Source organism: Clupea harengus, chromosome 21, assembly GCF_900700415.2.
Source record: "Clupea harengus chromosome 21, Ch_v2.0.2, whole genome shotgun sequence".
NCBI classification, from domain to species: Eukaryota; Metazoa; Chordata; class Actinopteri; order Clupeiformes; family Clupeidae; genus Clupea; species Clupea harengus.
In genome coordinates, this window is record NC_045172.1 from 4,752,521 (window position 1) to 4,775,797 (window position 23,277).

General features: G+C 45.7%; 1 protein-coding gene across 2 annotated transcripts in view; it reads right to left on the reverse strand.

The window, feature by feature from the left end:
• LOC105894560 (serine/threonine kinase 11 interacting protein) overlaps positions 1–22,861 on the reverse strand; it is a 33,550-nt gene extending 10,689 nt beyond the window's left edge. The window contains exons 1-22 of one of the 2 annotated variants that reach the window (XM_031558311.2): positions 22,788–22,861; positions 22,635–22,682; positions 22,074–22,141; positions 21,117–21,319; positions 20,764–20,838; positions 19,987–20,082; positions 19,664–19,771; positions 19,482–19,553; positions 17,741–17,870; positions 13,762–13,865; positions 12,812–12,901; positions 11,896–11,937; positions 11,372–11,548; positions 10,253–10,334; positions 9,366–9,809; positions 8,747–8,949; positions 8,042–8,152; positions 6,777–7,032; positions 4,964–5,133; positions 4,464–4,776; positions 2,375–2,484; positions 673–770 (exon numbers count right to left, since the gene is read on the reverse strand). In XM_031558311.2, the coding sequence (XP_031414171.1) occupies positions 673–770; positions 2,375–2,484; positions 4,464–4,776; positions 4,964–5,133; positions 6,777–7,032; positions 8,042–8,152; positions 8,747–8,949; positions 9,366–9,809; positions 10,253–10,334; positions 11,372–11,548; positions 11,896–11,937; positions 12,812–12,901; positions 13,762–13,865; positions 17,741–17,870; positions 19,482–19,553; positions 19,664–19,771; positions 19,987–20,082; positions 20,764–20,838; positions 21,117–21,319; positions 22,074–22,141; positions 22,635–22,682; positions 22,788–22,846 (3,059 nt within the window). In that variant the 5' untranslated portion in view covers positions 22,847–22,861. Of the gene's footprint in view, positions 1–672; positions 771–2,374; positions 2,485–4,463; positions 4,777–4,963; positions 5,143–6,776; positions 7,033–8,041; positions 8,153–8,746; positions 8,950–9,365; positions 9,810–10,252; positions 10,335–11,371; positions 11,549–11,895; positions 11,938–12,811; positions 12,902–13,761; positions 13,866–17,740; positions 17,871–19,481; positions 19,554–19,663; positions 19,772–19,986; positions 20,083–20,763; positions 20,839–21,116; positions 21,320–22,073; positions 22,142–22,634; positions 22,683–22,787 lie in introns of both variants that reach the window. The other variant, XM_031558310.2, reaches the window with a different exon arrangement.
• Between the last annotated feature and the right edge of the window lie 416 nt (positions 22,862–23,277).

The following is a 23,277-nucleotide window of genomic DNA, read 5'->3' on the forward strand; positions in this document are numbered from 1 at the left end:
AGTTTACATGTCAGGATGGTTTTTAGTTTCGGATTGAACTCAGAACACTTCATAAACACAGAGACAGAGTGACAGACACTTAACCACACACTTACACTCACAGAAAATAATCTAGATAGATAAAAAAAAAAGATATAGAGAGAGAGAGAGAACCATTTTGTCCTCAGACCTTATAGTTGAATCAACCCCTTGAGAAAGTGCAGGTATTTCCTACCCGTAGGGCAACCCTTCCCCTACAGGCCTACAGGCTGGTGAGGGTAAAGTAAGATCTGAATGTGGAGCCCCAGGAGAGGAACTGGAAGACATATCTGTGCTCTCAAACCCACGGTTCGGGATATCTATCTTCTACTAATGAGGCCGCTAAAACTGACAGCGCTACGCAGACCAGTTTATTCTATTACACCCATTTCAAACCACTGATGGGTTTACAATAGTGTGTCTCAGCTGTGAACATGACTTAAGAGAGTCCTGTATCTGACAAGGACATTCAAATTCTAGTTTATGAATTTAGGAGGAGAAGTTGAGGAGAAGTTTCTATCCAAAGCGACTCACAGTACGGCACAGATATAGATTTTCTTCAGTATGGTATCAAACCCATGCTCTTGGTGTAGTTAGCACCTTGCTCTACCCTTTGAAATCACAGGATAACAGGGCCTGCATGAAGGAACTCACTGGGCCTCGGAGGTGATCTCCAGGATGTAGATGCACTGGTCCGACAAGACCAGCAGAGACGGAAACTCCACAGGGTCACCAAACTTCACGGTGGACATCTACAGCCAAAGCAGAATGGGCCCCAAGACCCAGGTGGGGATTAACGCTTGAGTCGCACAAAACAGGATCGTACATATATTTATTTAATAATACATTTACAATATTTAATAAAAAATGTAATGTCAGTTATTACTTACATTAATTGTATGACACTCTTAATTCAAAAGCTTAACAATACATAGTTATTCTGCGAAGTAAAAATGATGACCTAAAGGAATACTGCAGAGTGAGAAAACCCACCAAGAACAAGACTTCCCACCACGTCCCATAATAAATATCTAATTCTACGCTATCAAGTTACCCCAGACGTCAACATTTTAAGCACATGAAAACACTGATTTAATCAGAGCTGTGTGTTCTCCTGCGAGTGTTAGTGTTGTCCGCTCTCCAGACCGTTAAGGAGCGCCTCCACGGGGTGCTGGTCCAGGCCCGGGTGCCACAACAGATAAGGGGCAGAAGCAAAACATTTGCGGCTCAGAAGGACCGGGTCAGCGCTAGCCGAGCCCAGTCCCAGCCGGGTTCAAGGGGTTCAGAACGAGGAGGGGGAACACTGTGTGTAGTGTTTGGGGATCAGGGGGCGAGGAGGAGAAGGCCGTGGCTAATTTGTGGAGGCTTTGAGTGAGAACAGCAGAAAGTAGCGATTAGCCACGTCAGCGTCAAAAAAACCTCTCTTAACGTCAGCGTCAAAAAAACCTCTCTTAAAAAAAGACAACAACTGAAAAAAAAAACGTCTCAACGGCTCAATAACAGCGCCAGAGAATAATAGCAATCATACACCAGTCACGGCGAGGAAAAAAAAAAAGAAGAAAGCGAAAAAAAAATAAAAAATGACACAAAGAGTTACGGTATCAGATTAATTAAACTTCAGTCTACTGCTGGGCCCTTCCATTGTGTGGGTGGACGGGTGTCCCAGAGCAGGTGGCTAGTGTAACTAATACTCTCCCCCTTGAGGGAGACTCTCAGCTGGGTAAGCACGGGCTCCACCTCACCCTGACCACAGGACAGGAGGGGGAACCAGAGACAGACGAAGGGAGAGAAAACACCCTCAACTGCATGGCTTTGATCTGGCCCTGATCTGGCCCTGATCTGGCCCTGATCTGGCGTGGATACGGCGTGGGTCTGGAAGATCAGGGTAAGGTCTGTTCAAGATCCACCCCCCTGTCTGAGAATCTGCGTCACAGCAGTCACGGCAGGACTGAAGCACTGGTCATTCCAATATGTCAAGTTCCTGGCGTGCAGTTGTTCATACTAATAAATATGTCAGTGTTACATCCTGTAAAGCCACAATAAGCTCAAGTTGGGACGTAACTGTGGTCACATCAGGACTAAATCACTAATAGTTTCATCATGACGTCGATGGGCTGCAGTCACTGTTATGTGAATGCACTGACATGCGATATTGTGCTGATATAGTATATTGATAACTTTATATCAGCACATATCACCCATGGGTTTTAGCCTCCTAGCTGGCACACCTGACTCCCATGTCTGAGGTTGCAAGTTTGAGTCCAGTGGGGCTGTGCCGTCACACAACGCAATCGCTAACTACAGCTCACTAGACGCTGGGCTTGGTTAGCAGCACAGGCCGAAGGTCTGATCTCACCTTGAGGAAGCTGTGCAGCTCCTCCTCCCCCTCGAAAACCTCCACATCCAAGAAGAGCTTCAGCCGGTGGTCCACAGCCTCAAAGTCCTCTGACAGCAGGTCAAACGAGGCTGGACAACCAGAGGGGAGAAGGATAAACATGTTAAACAGGGGCTGAATGTTAAACCACACCGCAGGAAACTTGTGTGTCCCACTTTGTTTCTGAAGGTATCTTTCTCTCCACAAACGACCTGTTTAAACGCTGTGTTCACTGTGATGAGTACAGATAGGCCCAGACAAACAGAGAGAGAGAGAGGAGAGAGAGAGAGCGAGATACACCTCTAGGGACTAGAAGTATACTAGCACACCACCACAAGGTAAAATGTCGTACTATACTGATAAAACTATAAGGTTAAGGTCATATTAAGGACAGCCTGCAACCCCAAACTGAACTATAAACTCAAACCCAAGTCAGGCTAACACCAATCATATTTAATCAAGTAAACAATGAGACCGTGGGGGTAATTTAGCACAAAAAAAAGGCAATATTTCTTCTGTGATGATTTTGATCTTATTTATTCCTTGACTGAATAATAGTTTCTCTATCTATTCACTGGCATGTGCGTCAAAACTAGTATTTATGGTTTTTAAAGCCATTTTGAATTCCAGGCCCCCGCAAGTAATTCCTTGCTGGTCATGACTGCTTCACTGAGGGTTAGGCTGTCAGATGCTATTAAGTTAGTCCACCAACAGAAATATAATAAACTACTAAAACTTGTTTCCATTTTTTGACATTCAACAGCGTTAGTCATTTTACAGCTTTCCATATTTGCTTGTTTGCCATCGTACAGTAAAATGGGACAGAAAATATAAAAATGTAAAACTTGTATGATCAGACAAACAAATCTTCCAAACATAATCAAACAAAAATACCAACCTGTCCAGCTGAAACAACATATAATTTTCAAAGCTAACAGGTGCAGCATGTTACGCTTCCAGCTCCAATCAGAAAATGAAAATACGATAAATAATTATTATTTTCCAAAGATATTTTCCTAGCCTTACCAGTAACTGGCTCTGCTGTAGCCCTCATTCCCTCACGTCCACAGCGGTTATGCTTACCAAGTTCAATAAACTAACCGCACTAATAAAGGCTGTATGCAATTACATTGAATATAAATAAACATCAGGGGTCCACTGGACTACAATAGTGCAATTAGACCTGCACTGGAGCCTCCTGGGCAGGCGCTGGACCCAACACTTGGGACTATTAAGGTCTAAGACTATGGGCAGACTACAGGTGCTAATTAAATATAATACAAGCTCTCCCCTTTCTATTATCTTACTTAAAGCACCTTTTACAAAAACAAAAACCAAACAAACAAGGCTGACTTCAGTCAGTTTTTATTCGCACAAACGACACACAGTAACATACACGTGCATATATAGTGGCGACACAGGACACACACGCACACGCAGGCCTGAGGTCGCAGTGAATGTAATCTCTGCATTTCTCCCATCCTGGACTGTCCTTCCTCCAGCACCCCCCAGGAGCAGTGGGCAGCCTTTAGGCGCCTGAGGACCAAGTCAAGTGATCAGTCTTGGTCAGGGACAGACAGCACTTATAATTACTAACATATTCAAATTGTGCTATGTATATGAACCTGCCTTGACTAGCCTTGCTTTGCCTTTACCTCTGCTGGGAAAAGCTTGTAGTCTCCAGACGTGTCTTTACTTCCAATGTCTGGCAATACAGGTAGCACTCTATCAAAACCTCAGCAAATCCATTGGCTATGCTGAAACCGCAAACATGCTCGAAGTATTTTCATGACTAAAGCAGGCTGTAAGTGTTTCTATATTTCACTAGACAACTGTTAAGATGACTCATTTTATATTTCTCCTTACACACTATGTCACTTCCATGTTTGCTCCCTGAGACAACGACAATTGGGAATAGCGCTCTGTCCTGTAAATGAATTGAATTGTTGGTGTAAGGCTTTCACCCTGCATTCACATCATTATGGGAGGTGAAGAGCAGTCAGGCAGAGCAGTTATATGCTGATAGTTTAGCTAAGCAGTCCTGTGAGGGACTCTTCCTGTGGGGACTCACCCGGGCTGGCCCTGTCGGAGGCTTGGGCCTGGGTCTCCGGCAGTTGGCTGTATCTGTAGCTCCCTGCCAGTTCCTGGTCCTCCTGGCTCTCGGTGGTGCTGCTGAGGTCCGTACCTCCGTCCGCCGTGTGGTAGCTCACGGGCTGGGAGGCGCTCTGCTCTGCCCAGCCGCAGTCCTCGTCCCGAGGGTCAACCTGGGACATACTGCTGGTGGCAGTCAGGAAAGTGTCGTTTTGCTCGCCCTCTGTTTTTGTCACTTCCTGTGTCAGGTGACCATTACTGTCCAATGAGGATTCACTCTGGCTCTCAAGGTTCTATGAAAATAAGGCAGAATAAAGCAAGTTGTAGGTCATGTTTGTTTTTAATCCATTTTAAAGCTCTATTGTGCAAGAAAAAGCTCTGTATCTCAAAGAAGACATATTATTGCATTATATTATGCAGCCAAGTACTTTATTTGTCCAGAAGACTGATAGAAGACAGACTGATAAACATCAAACATACACTGACTCCTGGAGCTCTCTTAGGGGTGTCTGTATCGTCGAAAGAGAAGTATCTTTTCTCGTCCCCCTCCTCAACATCACTGGCGGTTGGTGTGCTGGTGGAAGGAGCCAATTGGCCAGCTATTTGGATCACATGATCACTATTGCATTCTGGGCAAACCTGTCCACTTCCTGTTGAGTCTCCAATGGAAGAACCAAAAAAACAAAAAAGGAGAAATCAAAACATTCAATCAACTCCTCAAACATGGTATCACAGACAATTCACACTTCCCAACCAGGTCTCTCTCCTTCAAATGACTTACATTTTTCTGAACCTGATTCAAAAGTACTTGACTTTTGGCTCACTTGGCCAAACTATTTGGGAGTGCTTTATGGGGTAAAGTGTGATGATCAAGACATTTATTTTTCAGTTGCTTTTACCACTTCTAGCATGTCTGTTGAAGGCAAGTTTCAGCAATTACCAGAATTGTTTAAGAAAGATTTAGCTAATGCTTTACAATAGGATTGTCATGCCTCATAAACTGCAATAATGAGCTTAACTGACCTAAAAGGCTTATCCTACAACAAGAGTAAGTGGCATGGAAAACCTCTGGAGAGGGTGTGTGTGCTAGATCAAGGCCAGACTGGGACCCAGTCAGGACCAGATCTGCTTCCGAGTCTAGAGCTTTTTGGGACAAAAGAGAAAGATTCATCTAGAAAAAAAAAAATCATGCATCCGTGAAAAAAAAAAAAAAAACACCTGACATCACGATGCCCTAGAGACAGGGAAACTGGGTGTGAATCGGTCTTTTCTCCCCCCCCCTTAGAGTCTTTCCTTATTCTGCGCTGTAGTGAAAACAAAACCCCAGTCTCACTCAAGCGAGATGCACGAGAGCGGGGTGAGGTAAACGCTTATGGAAAAAACAGGCAGCGGCACGCACGCACGGCGGCAGCCCGTCAACTCAGCTGAACAAAGGCAGGCTAATCCGGCGAGCGTGTGCTAGCAGGTCCTAACGCCGAGGTGAACAGAACGCGGAGGCGAACGCACGCTTTAAAGGGATGAGCTGTTGAAGTCATGATGTAGGGCCAGAAACAGCCAAACAAATAAGTCCTGCCTGCAGGTCAATAAAGAAAACAGGCAGACCGGATTGGAATCCCTACGTTAAGACCTGTTCAAACTGAGTGGTTGTCTTTTGAGATCAAGCCAGGTTCATCGTGTTCCTTGTGTTTTTTTAAAACCATCTGTCTTCGGCTCTAAAGGAGGCACACACACCTACACACTTTCCAAAACGTCAGACTCTGACTCAAACACTAGATACTGTTGCTGTGCTTGAACATGGAACACGGTGATGTGCCAAAACTTGGCTCGACATGCCTGGGGGTTTGAATTTGGTCTCGCTGGCACCACGAGAGGGACGTGGCATCTGCTGGTGTTTGTCGGCGCGATGCCGGGTGAAGATGGGCCATTCCAGAGGGACACGTTCAAACTTGCACTTGTTAAATGGCAATCATGTCGTTATCATTTCTTGCCAACCCTGGCGTCTCTGGTGACGCATCAAGCGCAAAGGAATTTTACCAGGACACGGCTTGAGGAGTTCAAACATGAAATGAACAAATAAAATGAATGCATTCTTTCTCTCTGTCTTTCATTCCTTCCTACACACTAATCTCTTCAAACCCACTCTGAGTCTCTCTCTTACCCTTTTATCGCCATCTCTCTATTTGCTTCCCTCATACATCTTTCCATCCCATTTTTTCATCCTCATCTTTTCAATCAATCAATCTCTCTCTCTCTCTCTCTCTCTCTCTCTCTCTCTCTCTTCCATTTCTCTTACCAGCTGTATTCTTTCTTGCATGCTCGTCCTCCTTCTCTCCCTCCATCTGTTCTTCCTCCTCCTCCCCTCGGTCTCCGCATCCCCGGAGCCCCTGACTCGCGTCCAGTCGGTCAGAGGCCCCAGGGGACCCCTCGGGGCCCCGTTGGCTGAACTCGGTCCTGCAGCGCAGACACTGCAAGCGCAGGCCACGGGGCCGCCTCTCCTCCACGCGCCGCATGTTCTCCTCCGCCACCCGCGACAGGATATCAAACAGATCCTACAGGGTTTATATGTGTGAGAGTGTGTGTGTGAGAGTGTGTGAGTGTGTGTGTGTGTGTGTGTGTGTGTGTTTGTGTTTGTGTGTGAGTGTGTGTATGTGTGTGTGTGTGTGTGTGTGTAAATATGTGTTTGTGTATGTGTAAGAAAGTCGGTGTGGGAGAGACAACCAAATAACAAATCACAAAGGGTCACACGTGAGAGGGCAGGAAAATCAACAAACACACACGCACTCACACTCACTCAAACAAACACACACGCGCTCACACTCACTCAAACAAACACACACGCGCTCACACTCACTCAAACAAACACACACACGCTCACACTCACTCAAAACAAACACACACGCGCTCACACTCACTCAAACAAACACACACGCGCTCACACTCACTCAAACAAACACACACACACGCGCTCACACTCACTCAAACAAACACACACGCGCTCACACTCACTCAAACAAACACACACGCTGGGAGAAGTGTAAGGGGGAACTCGGTGCCCTTAATATAGGCCTGGAAGTCAAGGAGGGTTACTGGCCTTGTGAATGTTATGTGGCTGATGGCCTTGTTTGCTCCACATAACCATGAAATGACTTCTTTTTTTTCTAATTCTGGAGACACACTCCACTCCAAAAATCCCCCACCCAGAGCATAATAACAGCCTGCGCATAAATCAGAGCAGATTCCACATGCTGCTGCTGCTGCAAAAAAAAAAAAAATCAGCACAGGACTGCTAGCACATTCTTTAAACGCAGGCTGACTAACTGACTATCTTTAAATCTGAATCTGGCTTCGTTTGAGATATGGCAGACATCACTACAATGATCTGTTGATTGTATGAATATTGTATTGATTGAATGATGATTCAGCAGATGGTTGAAAGACAAAACACAGTGTTCTATGGAAGTGAGTTGGTTTGGATATGAGTGCTGTTGACTGGCAGATGTGTACTGGGGACAGGCCAGCTGTTTGTCCTAGGTCTGGGCGTCTCACTGGGCGTCTCACCTGCAAGGCCTGCTGGGGATTCTCATCCAGCATGACGTAGCACCGCTGCCGGCGCTCCCGGATGATGAAACTAAAGTGCAGCTCTAGAGCCGGGAGACTCTCACTGTCCTCCTAAGGGGGGAAAGTATGTGTGTCAGAAAGTGTGTGTGTGTGTGTGTGTGTGTGTGTGTGTGTGAGAAGGAGAGAGTGAATATCAATGTGAAAGACAGATGAGGAATTTACGTGTGCGATGCCAATGAATTACAAAACGTGTGTGTGCATACTGCATACTGTGTCTACAACAGAACAATGTAATTATTTCAAGTATTCTTCTTTTTCTCAGAACTTCCCATGATACTGTCCATGATAACCAAATAGGTATATTTGTATTTGAATAGTTATCCTGCAAACTGTTATTCGGCTATTCGGTTTTCCATGCACAATCCTAGTCTCTTCTCTATGTGTAGAATACATGGGCAGTGCCCTATGAACCCTGTCTCTTCTCTATGTGTAGAATACATGGGCAGTGCCCTATGAACCCTGTCTCTTCTCTACGTGTAGAATCCATGGGCAGTGCCCTCTGAACCCTGTCTCTTCTCTACGTGTAGAATCCATGGGCAGTGCCCTCTGAACCCTGTCTCTTCTCTACGTGTAGAATCCATGGGCAGTGCCCTATGAACCCTGTCTCTTCTCTACGTGTAGAATCCATGGGCAGTGCCCTCTGACCTTGTCACCCCAGGGGGCACGTATGCTGGTGATGTGCTGCAGGCTGTCCAGCTCCACTCGTCTCCTGACGCGACCGTGCTGCATGTCCACCTCCAGCAGCAGGCCCTGTCTCACACGCAGGAACACTGGCCCCGGGGCCTTCCTCTCCTCACCCTCCTCATCCTCACTCACAACACCCACCAGCAGCGGCAGGCACAGGTCCACTACGAGGAGGGAGAGAGGGAGGGAGGGACGGGTGGAGGAGAGCAGAAGAAAGACAGAAGAAACGAGAAAAACTTGAGAAGGATGAAAGAGAGAGTAAGGCCCTATGGGGAGACCTGTGGAACTGAAGACTTAAAACTATCCAGTGATAGCAGGCTTCCAATATGAATCATGGATATTCTTTCAACTTGTCAGGTTAGAACAATACTGACTCATCTCAACACCGATATTGATAGTGATCTGTTTGGAGAGGCAGGAGGAGTGCAACAGATATATAACCTGCTGAAGCATGGCCTCTAATGGTGCTTTGATTTTCGTTTCAGTGTAGGAGGTTTGGGAAGAAAAACAAAACACAACTACACATTTTTCCAAAAGGTAAAAAGGTAATGGTAGGGTTGAAAAGACAGATGAGACCAACCTCCCCGATCCTCCTCCTCCTCATCTTCCTCATCTTCCTCTGCTTGCGTTGTCGACGTGAGCAGCGCGCTGGCGTTCGGGTCGCTCCTCTCCAGGGTGGAGTCGGTGTGCGACCACTGCAGCGTGGACTCCGTGGTGTCCATCTCGTCTCTGGGCTCCGACGTCAGCAGGGGAGAGGCGCAGTCCGGGGCCTCCGCCAGAGCCGTCTTCTCTTCAGTGGGATCCTTAGGCGGGGAGGGAGAGGGGGTGCAGAGGCCGTTGGGGATGACAGGTGGGGTGACGTGGGGGGTGATGTGGGGGGTGTCGGGCATGGTGAGCTGGGGAGGCGGGGTAGGGGGTTTGGCGGAGGCATCCAGGTGGTGCTGGTAGCGGAGCCAGTCCTCGCCCAGCTGCTCCCGGAAGCTGTCCATGCGCTCAATGTCTTTCTGGTGGTGCAGCACGATGTCTAAGGATGGGTGAGAAACATACAGACCTGAGGTTGAGCTCTGGCGGATACTGCAGTCTATTCAGCAACAGCCATATGACATATATATATATATATATGATTGGTGAATGCTACATAAGCCTCAGCTTAAATTTTAAACTACACAGCTTAAACTTTTTACTAAAATGCATTCTATTTTTAAATCATTAAAACACAGACTAATATGAATTTCTGACCAAACTGCTTGTCACTGCTAGTCACTTCATGACTAAGAAGACGGAGAGTCTATATGTCACCAAACCTGTGATGAAGGCGACACATTCAATCCCTAATTTTCCTAGTGCTACTCATTATAACACACCCAGGATGGTCACATGACATGATCTGCTTGGGCTGTGGGGGGTCAGACTCATGAACTCACCCTGTAGGGTTGACCCCACTCTCAGCTCGTGGTCTGAACTCACCCTGTAGGGTTGACCCCACTCTCAGCTCGTGGTCCGTGTCGCTGGGCTCAGAGATGCTGGCTCTCCGCACCCTCACTTTCCCCTGCAGGAGCAGAAACACAATAAGAAGCCATCAGTGTCTTCATATCAGCTTGTCAGAGCTGTCCAATGTTCTTCAGGGTGGACAACGTGACAATCGGAGTGACACTGACAACAAAATACCATTGAGGAGATGAAAATGAATCAAAAGTGACGAAAATGGATGAAAATTAACCATTTCTTCAAACCACAATATCAAGGCTCAACTTTCAAACATGCTTTCAATTTATCTTTCCACCACCAGCACTGATATAAATTGGATACACAAAAAGAAAATGGTCATCCATCAGTGTACTTCACATCCATTAAGTGTACTCAAGATCCCTACTTAGATCTTATAGTTGTGCCTAATAAGATGTAGACCGAGACAGAAGTATAGGAATAAGATACAGACGTAAAGTAACAATAGACAGTGGCCACTCCAGCAAGCCAAACTCTCATCACAGAAGACACCATCAGTGGCATGTCCCCGCATGTCCACTGTAAAAGACACCATCAGTGGCATGGCCCCGCATGTCCACTGTAAAAGACACCATCAGTGGCATGGCCCCGCATGTCCACTGTAAAAGACACCATCAGTGGCATGTCCCCGCATGTCCACTGTAAAGACACCATCAGTGGCATGTCACCGCATGTCCACTGTAAAGACACCATCAGTGGCATGTCACCGCATGTCCACTGTAAAAGACACCATCAGTGGCATGTCACCGCATGTCCACTGTAAAGACACCATCAGTGGCATGTCACCGCATGTCCACTGTAAAGACACCATCAGTGGCATGTCACCGCATGTCCACTGTAAAAGACACCGTGAGGCACGATGCTCCAGCGTGAACCTTTGGTGCACTTTTCAGTGTGTAAGCATTTCACAACACAGCCAAAGTGAATAACCCAGCTTTCTCTGTTGTGATGTATAACTGAGGGCCAGAGAGCAACGAGTTCTTCTGGGGATGAGAGAGAAAGACGGAGACAGGAGAGAGAGTTCTCTGTACTGGGGGTCAGAGGTCACCGGAGCGGGGAGTGGACGGGAGATGCGTGTACCTTTGACTTCTTCTTGCGCAGGCGGGACACTCCCGGCTCACTCACGGACAGGCTGTCGCTCAGGTCGCCTCCTCCGCTCGAGAACTCCTGGGAGCCGCGCTCCGTTGCCGCGGCAAACAGGGCCGGGGCGTGGGCCTGCGCCATCTGACCAATCAGCACTCCAGGTTTGGGCAGCACCTATGGGTGACAAATGAAGTGGGAAGAAATAAGGCTCTGTTGTATTCAGCGGCCATAGTACCTTTACGAGACCACAGGGTTCAATGTATGGCTTGCGTTCTCAGAGCAATCACAAAGGCCCTTTGAAGACTTGGATCACCCCACTGTTTGAACTACGCTAAGCTAAGACTGATATGGCAAGCAGGGAATGTAGGCCAACACAAATTTGCTGAGTTGGTGGAAGAGGTCTCTCCATCTCAGCCTGGGTGGGTGATCTGACACACACATATACACACACACTCACACACACACACACACACACACACACACACACACACAGAGAGAGAGAGAAAGGGGCTGTTACTCACCGCCAGTTCTGAGGTAGAGAGAAGGCAGCCGTCCAGTCGGAACTGTGAGAAAGAACAGAGGGAGATGCTACTGCTGACAGATACACACCTAAAGCAACAACACGATCACAGGGGCCTTCACTTCACTCAGAGAAATGACAGAGACGCTAGCGTAATGGGACCTTTACAAAGAGCAGACGTGTTGTGATGTTATAGAGAATTTCATGTAAGATAGAGGTGAAAGACAGTGTGTGTGTGTGTGTGTGTGTGTGTGTGTGTGTGTGTGTGTGTGTGTGTGTGTGTGTGTGTGAGAGAGAGAGGTTGTGTGTTGAGTACGTGGAGTACTGATGGACTAACTGTTTGGGAGATTGGGCTGATTCAGGAGGATGGAAGAACTTGTGAACCTCACTGAATCAATTTTACGTACACAAACATAAACATACACTGACCGCTGCGAGCGTTAACACTAAAATGAAGAACCCTGCGCTCACCCCATAAATTAACCTAGTCTACCCCCAACCTCAAAACAAAAACATACCCTCCCCAGTCCAAATAACAAACACACACACACACACATATATACACAGACACAAACCTTATAGCAATCAAGAGACACACACATTTCTGTAAACTCATCTTGAAGTTCCTCACACACTTAAGCAAACGGAGAACAAATTGTGGCTCTCTCTCTAATTTGTTTATTCTTCTCTTTAGGCTTTAAAACACACACACACACACACACACACTTATAGCACACACAGACACACAAACATGCACAGAGATACACACATTTATAGCACACACAGACACACTATACTTTTTCTTCTTTTTCTTATATAGCACACAGAAACACATACACACACACACACACACACACACACACACACACACACACACACACACACACACACACACACACACACACACACAGACTCACTCGCTGGAAAGCAGCCCTGGGGGAGAGATGGCAGACCGTGGACGAGCGATGGGTCTTCTGGAAGAACAAGGGGGTGCCTTCCAAGATCAACTGTGAAGCAACACACACACACAAACACAAACAGAGACTGATCAAAACACACTTGAGGGCCAATCTGCACTTCAACTATCCACATCCACATCACTTATGGTTTTATCAAGCTTTAGAAATCAACACAGTTTACCCTGCAACTCAGAACAGAACTCCCAAACGAGTGTGGAAAGACTACAGAGCTCAGAGAACTCGGTAAACACACACAGACCTGTCATTACCTGCACTGCAACTAATGACCCCAAATCCACTAATTACCCAGCAATCTCCCAGACCACAAGATGGTTTGAAGAAGCAGAGAGGAGACACTGAGAGCGTGCTGTGGTGTTTGTTGTTGTCTCTACTCCTAATCGGATCAACTTGGGGAGATGGTGTTCAAGTCATCCTTGAGGGGATTGAGTCTGTCAGTGACTTTGTAACATGTATTCAAGAGATTTGCAATCCGGTGATGTCAACATGCCAGTAATGTCGGGTTCCACTGTACACACTTATCTGTACTCAACTAAGCTTAACATGAGAGCTCCTCTGGGTTCGGTGAGTGTGCCTTTAAGTGGTCAGTAAGGGCAGTAGTGAGTGTCTCCTTAGGGGTCAGTAGGGGGAAGTAGTGAGTGTGTCTTTAAGTGGTCAGTAGGGGGCAGTAGTAAGTTTGCCTTTAAGTGGTCAGTACTGAGTGTGTCTTTAAGTGGTCAGTAGGGGGCAGTAGTGAGTTTGCCTTTAAGTGGTCAGTACTGAGTGTGTCTAAGTGGTCAGTAGGGGGCAGTAGTGAGCGTGCCTTTAAGTGGTCAGTAGGGGGCAGTAGTGAGTGGTCAGTACTGAGTGTGTCTAAGTGGTCAGTAGGTGCAGTAGTGAGCGTGTCTCACCAGGTTGAGGCAGTGCAGCTGAGAGAGAGGGGCGAGCTGCGAGTGCTCCAGCAGCAGGTTGTAGGCCAGGTCCAGGTGCTGCAGCGAGCCCAGCTGCTCTAACCCTGAGGTAAATAAAACACACACAACCAGAAATCAGCAGGAATAACAGGCACAGTAGAGTGAACCACGGCCTACGATAGAGGCGGCTGGGAAGGGAAGTGACCCAGTTTAGTCCTGAACTTGGTTTCATGGGGTGTGTAAGTGTGTGTTTGTGTGTGTCAGACAGACAGACAGACAGACAGACAGACAGACAGACAGACAGAGAGAGCATGTGTTAGTGTGTGCGTGTGATGGGACAGCAGGAAACGGAGGCAAAGACAGATCAGACAGACAACAGCTGTAATTGTCATCATACTGAAAATGACTCTCACAGGAAACAGACACGGGGCAGTTAAATGAGACGCTAGAAGTTTCCATTTCACTCGGACAACAGGTAATACAAAGGTCTCTCACCACTGACCATGCCTCTCTGAGACAGAGTATAGAGTGACTGTGAGTGTGTGAATGTGTGTGTACAGTGACAGTGTGTGTGAATGTGTGTGTACAGTGACTGTGTGTGTGAATGTGTGTGTACAGTGACTGTATGTGTGAATGTGTGTGTACAGTGACTGTGTGTGTGAATGTGTGTGTACAGTGACAGTGTATGTGAACGTGTGTGTACAGTGACTGTGAGTGTGTGAATGTGTGTGTACAGTGACTGTGAGTGTGTGAATGTGTGTGTACAGTGACTGTATGTGTGAATGTGTGTGTACAGTGACTGTGTGTGTGAATGTGTGTGTACAGTGACTGTGTGTGTGAATGTGTGTGTACAGTGACTGTGTGTGTGAATGTGTGTGTACAGTGACTGTGTGTGTGAATGTGTGTGTACAGTGACTGTGTGTGTGAATGTGTGTGTCAGCCTTTGGGGTTCCATGTAATACTACTAAGCAGGTCATCTTATATGTCTGCTGAGGGGGAGGACCAACAGTGCCAGCGTTACTCCTGATCTGGAGTCAGTCAGTCAGTCAGTCCAGTTATCCTGCGTCTGCATTCCACTGACTCTCAATCCCATCCCCTCTGACTTTCTCTCACTTTCTCTGTGTGTGTGTGTGTGTGTGTGTGTCTGAATGAGTCCATGAGTGAGAGAGAGAGGAGTGGGGGGGGATAAGGACACTAGACCCATGTCAAGTGTCCTCATTTCCAGAATCTTTAGAGATGAGGTGGCACTACATACACTTTTAATCTGTGTGTGTGTGTGTGTGTGTGCAGTGTTGGGGAGTTAGTGAACTAGTCTAAGTCAACTGTAATTAAATTGGTAGTTTAACTACATTTTATTTTTACAGTTTTTTTACTTTTACTCTAGTGTCATTGAAGCCCCCTTTCAATTCAATTCAATTCAATTCAACTTTATTCGCCATGTATACAGATACTAGGAATTGTTTTTGGTTTTCTCCATGCAGGCTATAGTATCACAGATAGAACAACAAGACAACACAGAACAACAATACAAGGACAGATAGTACCAGACAGTATGAGCAAAATAATAAATAAGAATGGAGGTAGTGCAACAATAATAATGTTAAATAAAGTTAAATAAAGTGCGATAAAGTTCGTGTGTGAGAGCTATTTAGGAGGGCTATTGCTTGGGGGAAAAAACTGTTGAGGTGACGTGATGTTTTGGTCATGATGGCCCTGTATCGCTGTCCAGAGGGGAGACGGTTAAAGAGACTGTTAGCAGGATGTGAGGGGTCTGCCGTGATCTTCATTACTTTCCTGAGGGATCTGGAGCTGTGAAGGTCCTTGATGGAGGGAAGGGGGCAGCCGATGATGCGCTCTGCTGCCCGTATGACTCTTTGGAGCCTGGCCTTAGAGCGGGCAGAGGCAGAGTCATACCAGACCGAGTGAGAGGATGTAAGCACACTCTCAATGATAGCCCTGTAAAACTGCACCATGATGGGGGGGCTGACCTGTAGTCCTCTCAGCTGCCGGAGGAAGAACAGGCGCTGCTGACCTTTCTTCACTAATTGAGTGATGTTATTGTCCCATTTTAGTGTGTTGGTGATGGTTGTGCCTAGGAACTTGAAATGCTCTACTACAGTGACAGATGAGTTGTTGATGACAAGTGGAAGATGTGTCGGAACCTTTTTTCGGAAGTTTCACCCACTCCACCCCATTTTTCTTTAATCCTCACTGGGTGAAGGCATGCCCAGGCAATGCATTCACCAGGCAGCCACCACCACACACCTGACCTTTGTGTACATAGAGACAACGTCATCATGGATAAAAGTCACAAATCTTAGCTTAGTGGAAGAATCAGCATGACCATGCCGATATATGAATCCCATGAACAGAGGGGAATTTTTTTTTTTGGTTTATATATGACCTGTGAGTGACCTATTGAATGGCATTTTTTGCTGGGAATTTTTGTATAATATATTTTTAATAATCTCGTATTACGTGTACATTGTCAATTTGATCATTTTGTATTGAGTAGTTTGAACTACTTTTTCTAAGTAGCTTTAGTTAACCGAACTAGATTTCTCCCTTTCCTGTAATTCAACTTCTTCCAGTGTGAAGTAACTGGTACTTTCAAAGAAGCTTCCCAAACACTATATGTGTGTGTGCATGTGTGCGTGTGTGCATGTGCATGTGCATGTACGTGTGTGTGTGTGTGTGTGTGTGTGTCTGTGTGAGAGAGAGAGAAACTTGTATTCACGTGAGGGTGAGACAGAGAGAGAATGAAAGGGACGGATGTGACACAGTGACAGTGACACAATCTGGACAGCAAGTCTCTAAGAGAAACAGTAGCAGAGAGCTGTGTTTACAACTGCGTGACCAGAGTAACAGAGTCGTAGAAGTATATTTCGGCCTTAAAGCGCAATTTATGGTCGTCCGTTTACGGACACACGGAGACAGGGAGAGCCCTCTCGGACGTTGCAAACCCTCTCCGAGCACCTCTCCGTGGCCTGACGTGCACCTCCCAAATTTTGTAACTATCCGAATCCGTCAATACATCAGTATCAATGCTTTACAACACCCACAACCGTCGGAGAACCATAAACGAATATGAGTCCGTCGAGGCGTGACCACGGAGTAACGGAGTCGTAGTAGTATATTTCAGCCTTTAGAGTGTGTCTGTGCGAGTGTGGGAGTCTAAGTGTGTGTGTGTGTGTGTGTGTCTGTGTGAGAGAGTGTGTCTGTGCCGGTGCGGGAGTCTCAGTGTGTGTGTGTGTGTATAAGAGTGTGTCTGTGCGAGTCTCAGTGTGTGTGTATGTGTGTGTGTGTGTGAATGTGGGAGTGTCTGCGTTCTGCACAGACAGCACTTCTTAGCGTAAATACACACACTGGTCAGAAAAGACAGCACTTCTGAAGACAGCATTCACACACCTTCACTGTGGGACCTAACTGTCACTAAGAAGAGAAAGAACTGGAGCCAAGGATGACTCAGACCATGCGGAACGAAGGAACACCACGTATCTTCGCAGAAGAACACATTAACACGTTAGAGCCTAAAGGTAGAGCAGAGCCTAAAGGTAGAGCACACCCACATTAGAGCAGGTTTGGTCTCCACCTCAGGCCTACCGTCACAGCACAGCACAGCACAGCACAGCTATGACTGGCAGCAGGCTGCCTCTGGGGGCCTCCCTTCTGAAGGGGATGAGGGCATAAACACACATGCAGCTCAGAACTGAAGAGTCCCCAACATGACTCGTTCTCAAGCCACAGCTCAGGACAGAATACAAACCTCAGCCCTGCTAAAACCTCGCAGAACAACACAGAGAGAATACACACAACACACACCTATCCTAAGACAGCGCCTTCTCCAAGTTAGGCGGTGGCTCTCCTGTTCCGGTGACTCCATGTGTAAGGTTGAGAATGGAGTTGTGTAGGTGTAGGTTTGTGTGTTTGTGTGTGTGTGTGTGTGTGTGTGTGTGAGAGAAAGACTTGGTGGCCTCACCGTTAATGGTTTCTAGCTCATTGTTGCGCAGTATGAGCACGCTCAGTTTGACCCTGGCACTCAGGCCCAACTGTGGCGCCCTCTGGAGGTTATTATAGGCCAGGTTCAGGTGCTCCAGATCGCTCAAAGGCTAACAGGACAGGAGAAGAGAAGAGAGACAGACAGACACAGAGAGAGAGAGAGAGAGGACAAAAAGAAGACAGGGGTAAGACAATAAGAACATAAAGAACAAAACAACAACAAAAAAAGAATTTAACAGAAGCAATACACTAATGTTCCTTCCGAATCACCTCAGTCACCTAGTGGCTTGCATCACAAAACATCCCTTGAAAGCATAGACCCTTTTGTGTGTCCAGTAATGAAAAAACTTGAATGCAGTCCAAAGAATAGGGTAAATGTTTGTCAACACAGCACAACTCATATCAGTTCAGATAATTGGAGATCATAAAGTGTTTGGTGTGAAGCCAGGCAAATAACTTGACAGTTACTGATGAATGTTGTTTCCAAAAACACAACCAAAAGATGTTCTAGGAACTGTTGTTGTTGTTGTTGATGCTGTTGTTGTTGTTGTTGTCCCACACATCCTAATGCCTTTCCAGAACACTGACCAAACAGATAGACGGCCAAGGAACTGATTGCGCTAAAAAAAGGCCATGTTATGCAAGTGGGCCGACAGCACAGCCACTAACAGAGTTGCTATTATCTGAATGCTGCGGTTTATGCAGACTGACTGTGCTAGATGCTCACTTGAAACATTCATTCACAAAACAACCCCTCCATTTAGATCATTACACAAAACGCCTACTATACAGAATTATACAAAATGAGCCTACTATAATATTGCATTTGTAAAAATAAATTGCATAATTAGTTTGACTCTTATTGTATTGTATTCAGTGCTATTCTACACAGTTTTAGCCCACCATGTTACACACCACTGCACAAGTAATGGGGCACTGAAACTAAATCAGAGAAGAAGGAACTTGAGTGAGAGATAGACATCCCCATTGGTTCACACATGAAATCCAGGTTAACCAACACAGCTTTTATGGAAACTTCTGTACAGTTCTGTACTCTATACAGAGAAAAAAAAGACCCTGTCCTCCTTTCACAAAGACTGATAGCTGACTGTGAGTTTTATGGAAGTCCTCTTCCCTGTCCAGCCTTCAGTGCATCTGCTGACCAGATGTGTGGGTAGGGCAAAGGTCACCAGGGGTCATGGGTTCAAAGGCTGAGGTGTGACTGGCCGACTAAAGGCTTCAGAGCTCAGAGTGTCAACGACTGGTTTCCTGTTTCTCTCTTGAGTGGCAGAGAGCACCGCCTGAGAGCATCGCCGCCTCCACTCCTCAGACGAGAGGAATTAAAGAGATGCACAAAAGGAATCAAACTGTGGAGTTGGCGAGAGAGAGAGCGAGGCTGAGTCACGGACGTCAACCATCACCTTCATGAGCATAAACACCCTCTGTGTGAAAGGGCACCAAGGGGTGCGTCAGGAAGTCACAGCAGGTGAGGTTGGTTCAGAGGGTTCGAAACAGGGTGTGGTTGTTGAAGGCAGGGTTCAGATATTATCAGATGGGGCACAAATAGGTATAGTCGTTTCCGATGGGTTTAATAGGTGTAACACTGTCCACTGTCAGATCAGGCTTTAAACAGGTGTAGCCATTTTAGATGGGGCTTTAAAAGGCACCCACAGCCTCAGTGTCTGCTCCGTCACGCTGCCAGGCCCAAGCCCACTCCCTACCTTCAGGAAGTCAGCGCAGTCCTGGATCTTATTGTGGCTCAGGTCCAGGGACTTCAGGACATTCAGCAAACTCTGTCAGAGAGAGGGTATCGTGAGTTTCATCAGCCAATCATTCAGATTTTAAATTGAACATACCAATGGGTCTGACTGTGTGTCTGTGTGTGTGTGTGTGTGTGTCTCACCAGCGACTCGTCCAGGCAGGAGATGGAATTGTAGCTGAAGTTGAGCGTGTGCAACTCCAGCCATGGCAAAGCAGAACTCAGGTCTCCACCGCACAGCGATAGCAGCTCCTAACACACATACACACACACACAGGCATGCGTGCACACATGCACGCACACATGTACAAACACACGCACACACACACACACACACACACACACACACACACACACACACACACACACACACACACACACACACACACACACAAATTCTGTCAACACAGCTCACAGCAGCACCCTAGTATTGTAGTACTGGAGCATGTGCTGGTTTATGAGCGTACCTCCAGGGAGCTGAGGCTCTTGGAGCAGGTGAAGACCTCCAGCTGAGAGTAGACCCCCCGCAGCCCCTCCAGACAGTGGGGTGGGATACGCTTCAGCTAGGACACACACACACATACAGACAGACAGACAGACAGACAGAAAGATACACGGACACAAAGACAGACAAAGATAATGAGAGACAGATAGACAAATTGAACGATAGACAAATAGACAAAGAGACATATAAACAGAAAGACAGACAGAGTGACAGAGAAATAGACATAGTGACAGATAGACAGACCAATACACAGACAGACAAAGACAGACTAAATGTTAGTCGCTGAATCTTTTAAATTAGTTTTGAAACAGTAAATGCTGGGACGCAGATGGCAACAGTATATTTTGAGAGCATAAAGAGACATCCTGATAGATCCATAGACTCACAGACACATCAGCAATTGGTCAGACAGGCAAACTGATAAAGTATTTTTTTTAAATTCTTTAAAAGTAAATATGTCAGTCAGGCATGTCAATATGTTACATAGTAAAAAAGGTTATTTACAAAGTAAAGAAAGATAACAGACAGTGAGTGAGACATATATCAGATGCACAGATAGCCAAAGAGAATATCAGAGGGTTAGCCGCTGAGAAAAGTACACAGATTGTCAATCAATCTGACAGCTTTATGTAGAAATGGAAAACCCACAGACATGGAAATGGATAGTCAGACAGCTACACACATGGAGCCACCTCAAGCAAAGATGTATGACATTGAGAACAAAGCATTGGTGAAATACCTCCAAGTGTTTGAGTGACTTAAAGGGGAAGATTTTCACTACAGATTGCAGTCTTGAGTCAGGAGGGTTGACAAGCTGGAAAGAACGAAAGAAAACAAATCACAAAATCGCTCTATCTAGTGGTTTGTTTGAGTATTACAACGACTTCAATTTATGATGTAACTGTTTTGGAGTTTTTCTGAAAAAGGCCTCTTCACAACTGCAACTTCTATAAAACTACTACCACAAAAAAAAACACTATTTAAAATTCTAAAGCAGATCTTTGAGGTTATAAAGAAAAGCGGCATCTTAAAAATCAACCTGCTTTGCATCCTATTTTGTAAGTGCACATGTGCTTTGAATAGTGTGTGTACCTTCATGGACAGGGTCTTCTGCAGGACGTCAAACAAGAACTGCACCTGGAGGAGGGAGGCAGTGTCGGCAGGGTGGGAGGGGAGAGCCAGGAAGCCATGTTGGTGTGTGCGCGAGATCAGGTGCTGCTCAAACAGACGCGTCAGATGCTGCAGGTGGCTCACCTGGAGCGTCAGGGTGCTGCTGCCGTCCAGCACACAGTCACCTTGGTAACCAAACACACATGATCAGACTCAGAAGAAAAAACTGGACACTAAGTAAAGACTCAGACAACCCACGGCAGAAACCGCTGCATTGTCATCTCATATTTATAGATCAAAACTATTTTAGTGGGGAGTGGAGGAAAACAGAAGTATACGACGGAAGTGGACAATATTGCCATATTTAGTTCTTTAATTTGTATTGTACTGGACTGGACTGAATGTACTTCATTCATACCTTGCAGTACATTTTTGTCAAAAGATTTGATTAATTTATTTTCTGAGAACCAGCCTATGTAACCGAGATAGTGGCTAGAAGGTGCCAGCAACTGAAGCTTTCCTGGGCAACTCCCCTGGGTAGCGTTAACTACAAGCCTCTCAATAACTAGGACTCCTAACTAATCTAATCCATTAAAAATGCCACATAACAATCAGAGACATGGTGTCTAGTCTCTGGTGATTCTGAACACACACACCTCACTATTATGGTTGCTGTGGAGAGTCAGTGATTACTCCTAAATGCAGCTGAAAAAAATCACTGAACATATTCCAAATAACCTATGAAAAGTACAGTAATGGTACAAGAAAAACATCCGGCCTTCCATAGGTCAATTAAATTGCAATCAGACCATACGTGTTTGATAGATACCTATAGAGTTTATGTACTGCATGTATTATATACAATAAACGGCCACCGAACCCATGTCTGTCACTTGATACAAACGTCAAACAGCAGTGTTAGTGAATAATACGTCATACCATTGTTTCTCAGCAGTGTGGCCAGCCGATGAACGAGGGTGGGCTGACTACTTGGTGTTGTAGACATCCTTGAGAAAAAGACGATTTTTAAAGAAGCATTTTTGTTAAGAACAGGACATGGACACTGTAAAATTCATTTCATGCTAGCCTTACTCAAAATTATCTATTCTAATGAGCCTGCCTGCAAATAAACGTAAGCTAGGCTATATTTTCTCATTATATACGTGGACTACAGTCCAGTACAGAAAAGAAGTACAGAAAAATATCCCTATGGAAACTATGAGGTCAGTCGAAACCATTGAGTTGCATTAAATATTGATAAACGAGGAAGTTGGTTAATAAGAGCTTTCACTTCCTCTAATCGCAGACATAAATAGAGGTAGCAACCTACAGTGCTGCTCTTACGGTTTACTTTTTGAACAAACCAACCTGCAAATTGTCAGTGCATAATAATAATAGTAGTAGAGCGTGTAATAGAATTAAGACAACCCAGCCTAGGCTAATTTAACATCACGGTTAGCTACTATTTGGCCCCTTAAGCTCAGAATAGCAGTATCATACCTTAGGCGACAGACAGAAGGACATCTGCGCGAACAAACAGCCACCCGCCTACAAATTCGGGAAAATTATCTTGCATTAGGAAAATCCATCTTGTCGACTTTTTGAAACATTGTTGACATATAACCGCCTGCTATCATGTGACAAATTTCATACCCATACGGTGGCCGTGATGGTCCAAATGACGAATACAAATGCGGACTACTAGTGTTCATTCTGAGAACTACAACTTTTATTTCCGAATCCATCTCAATGATGTCAAAAATAGGCTATCGTAGTTAAGATTGACCTTTTCACAGTTTTAGTAATTGAGTAATCATAACATATCGTATTAATTAAATTATTAAATAGAACTATTCTAATCTTTCAAATAACTCACTGAATAACGGGTTTCATGTTGGGATACATTGTATAGATGTTACATTCTCCCCTTTCATTTTGAATCCATCCATGAACCGTCAACACTTTCAATCTATGAGTTACGAAGAGCATAAAAGGATAACTCTCTCCATGATGTACTTGCAGAAAAACACTCAAGGAAGTCTTTCAACCAACAGGTGGAGCCAGACAATCTTTATTATTGCATACCACAAATCAACATTAACTAACACACCGACACACACACACAGCATTATGTGGCACTTGT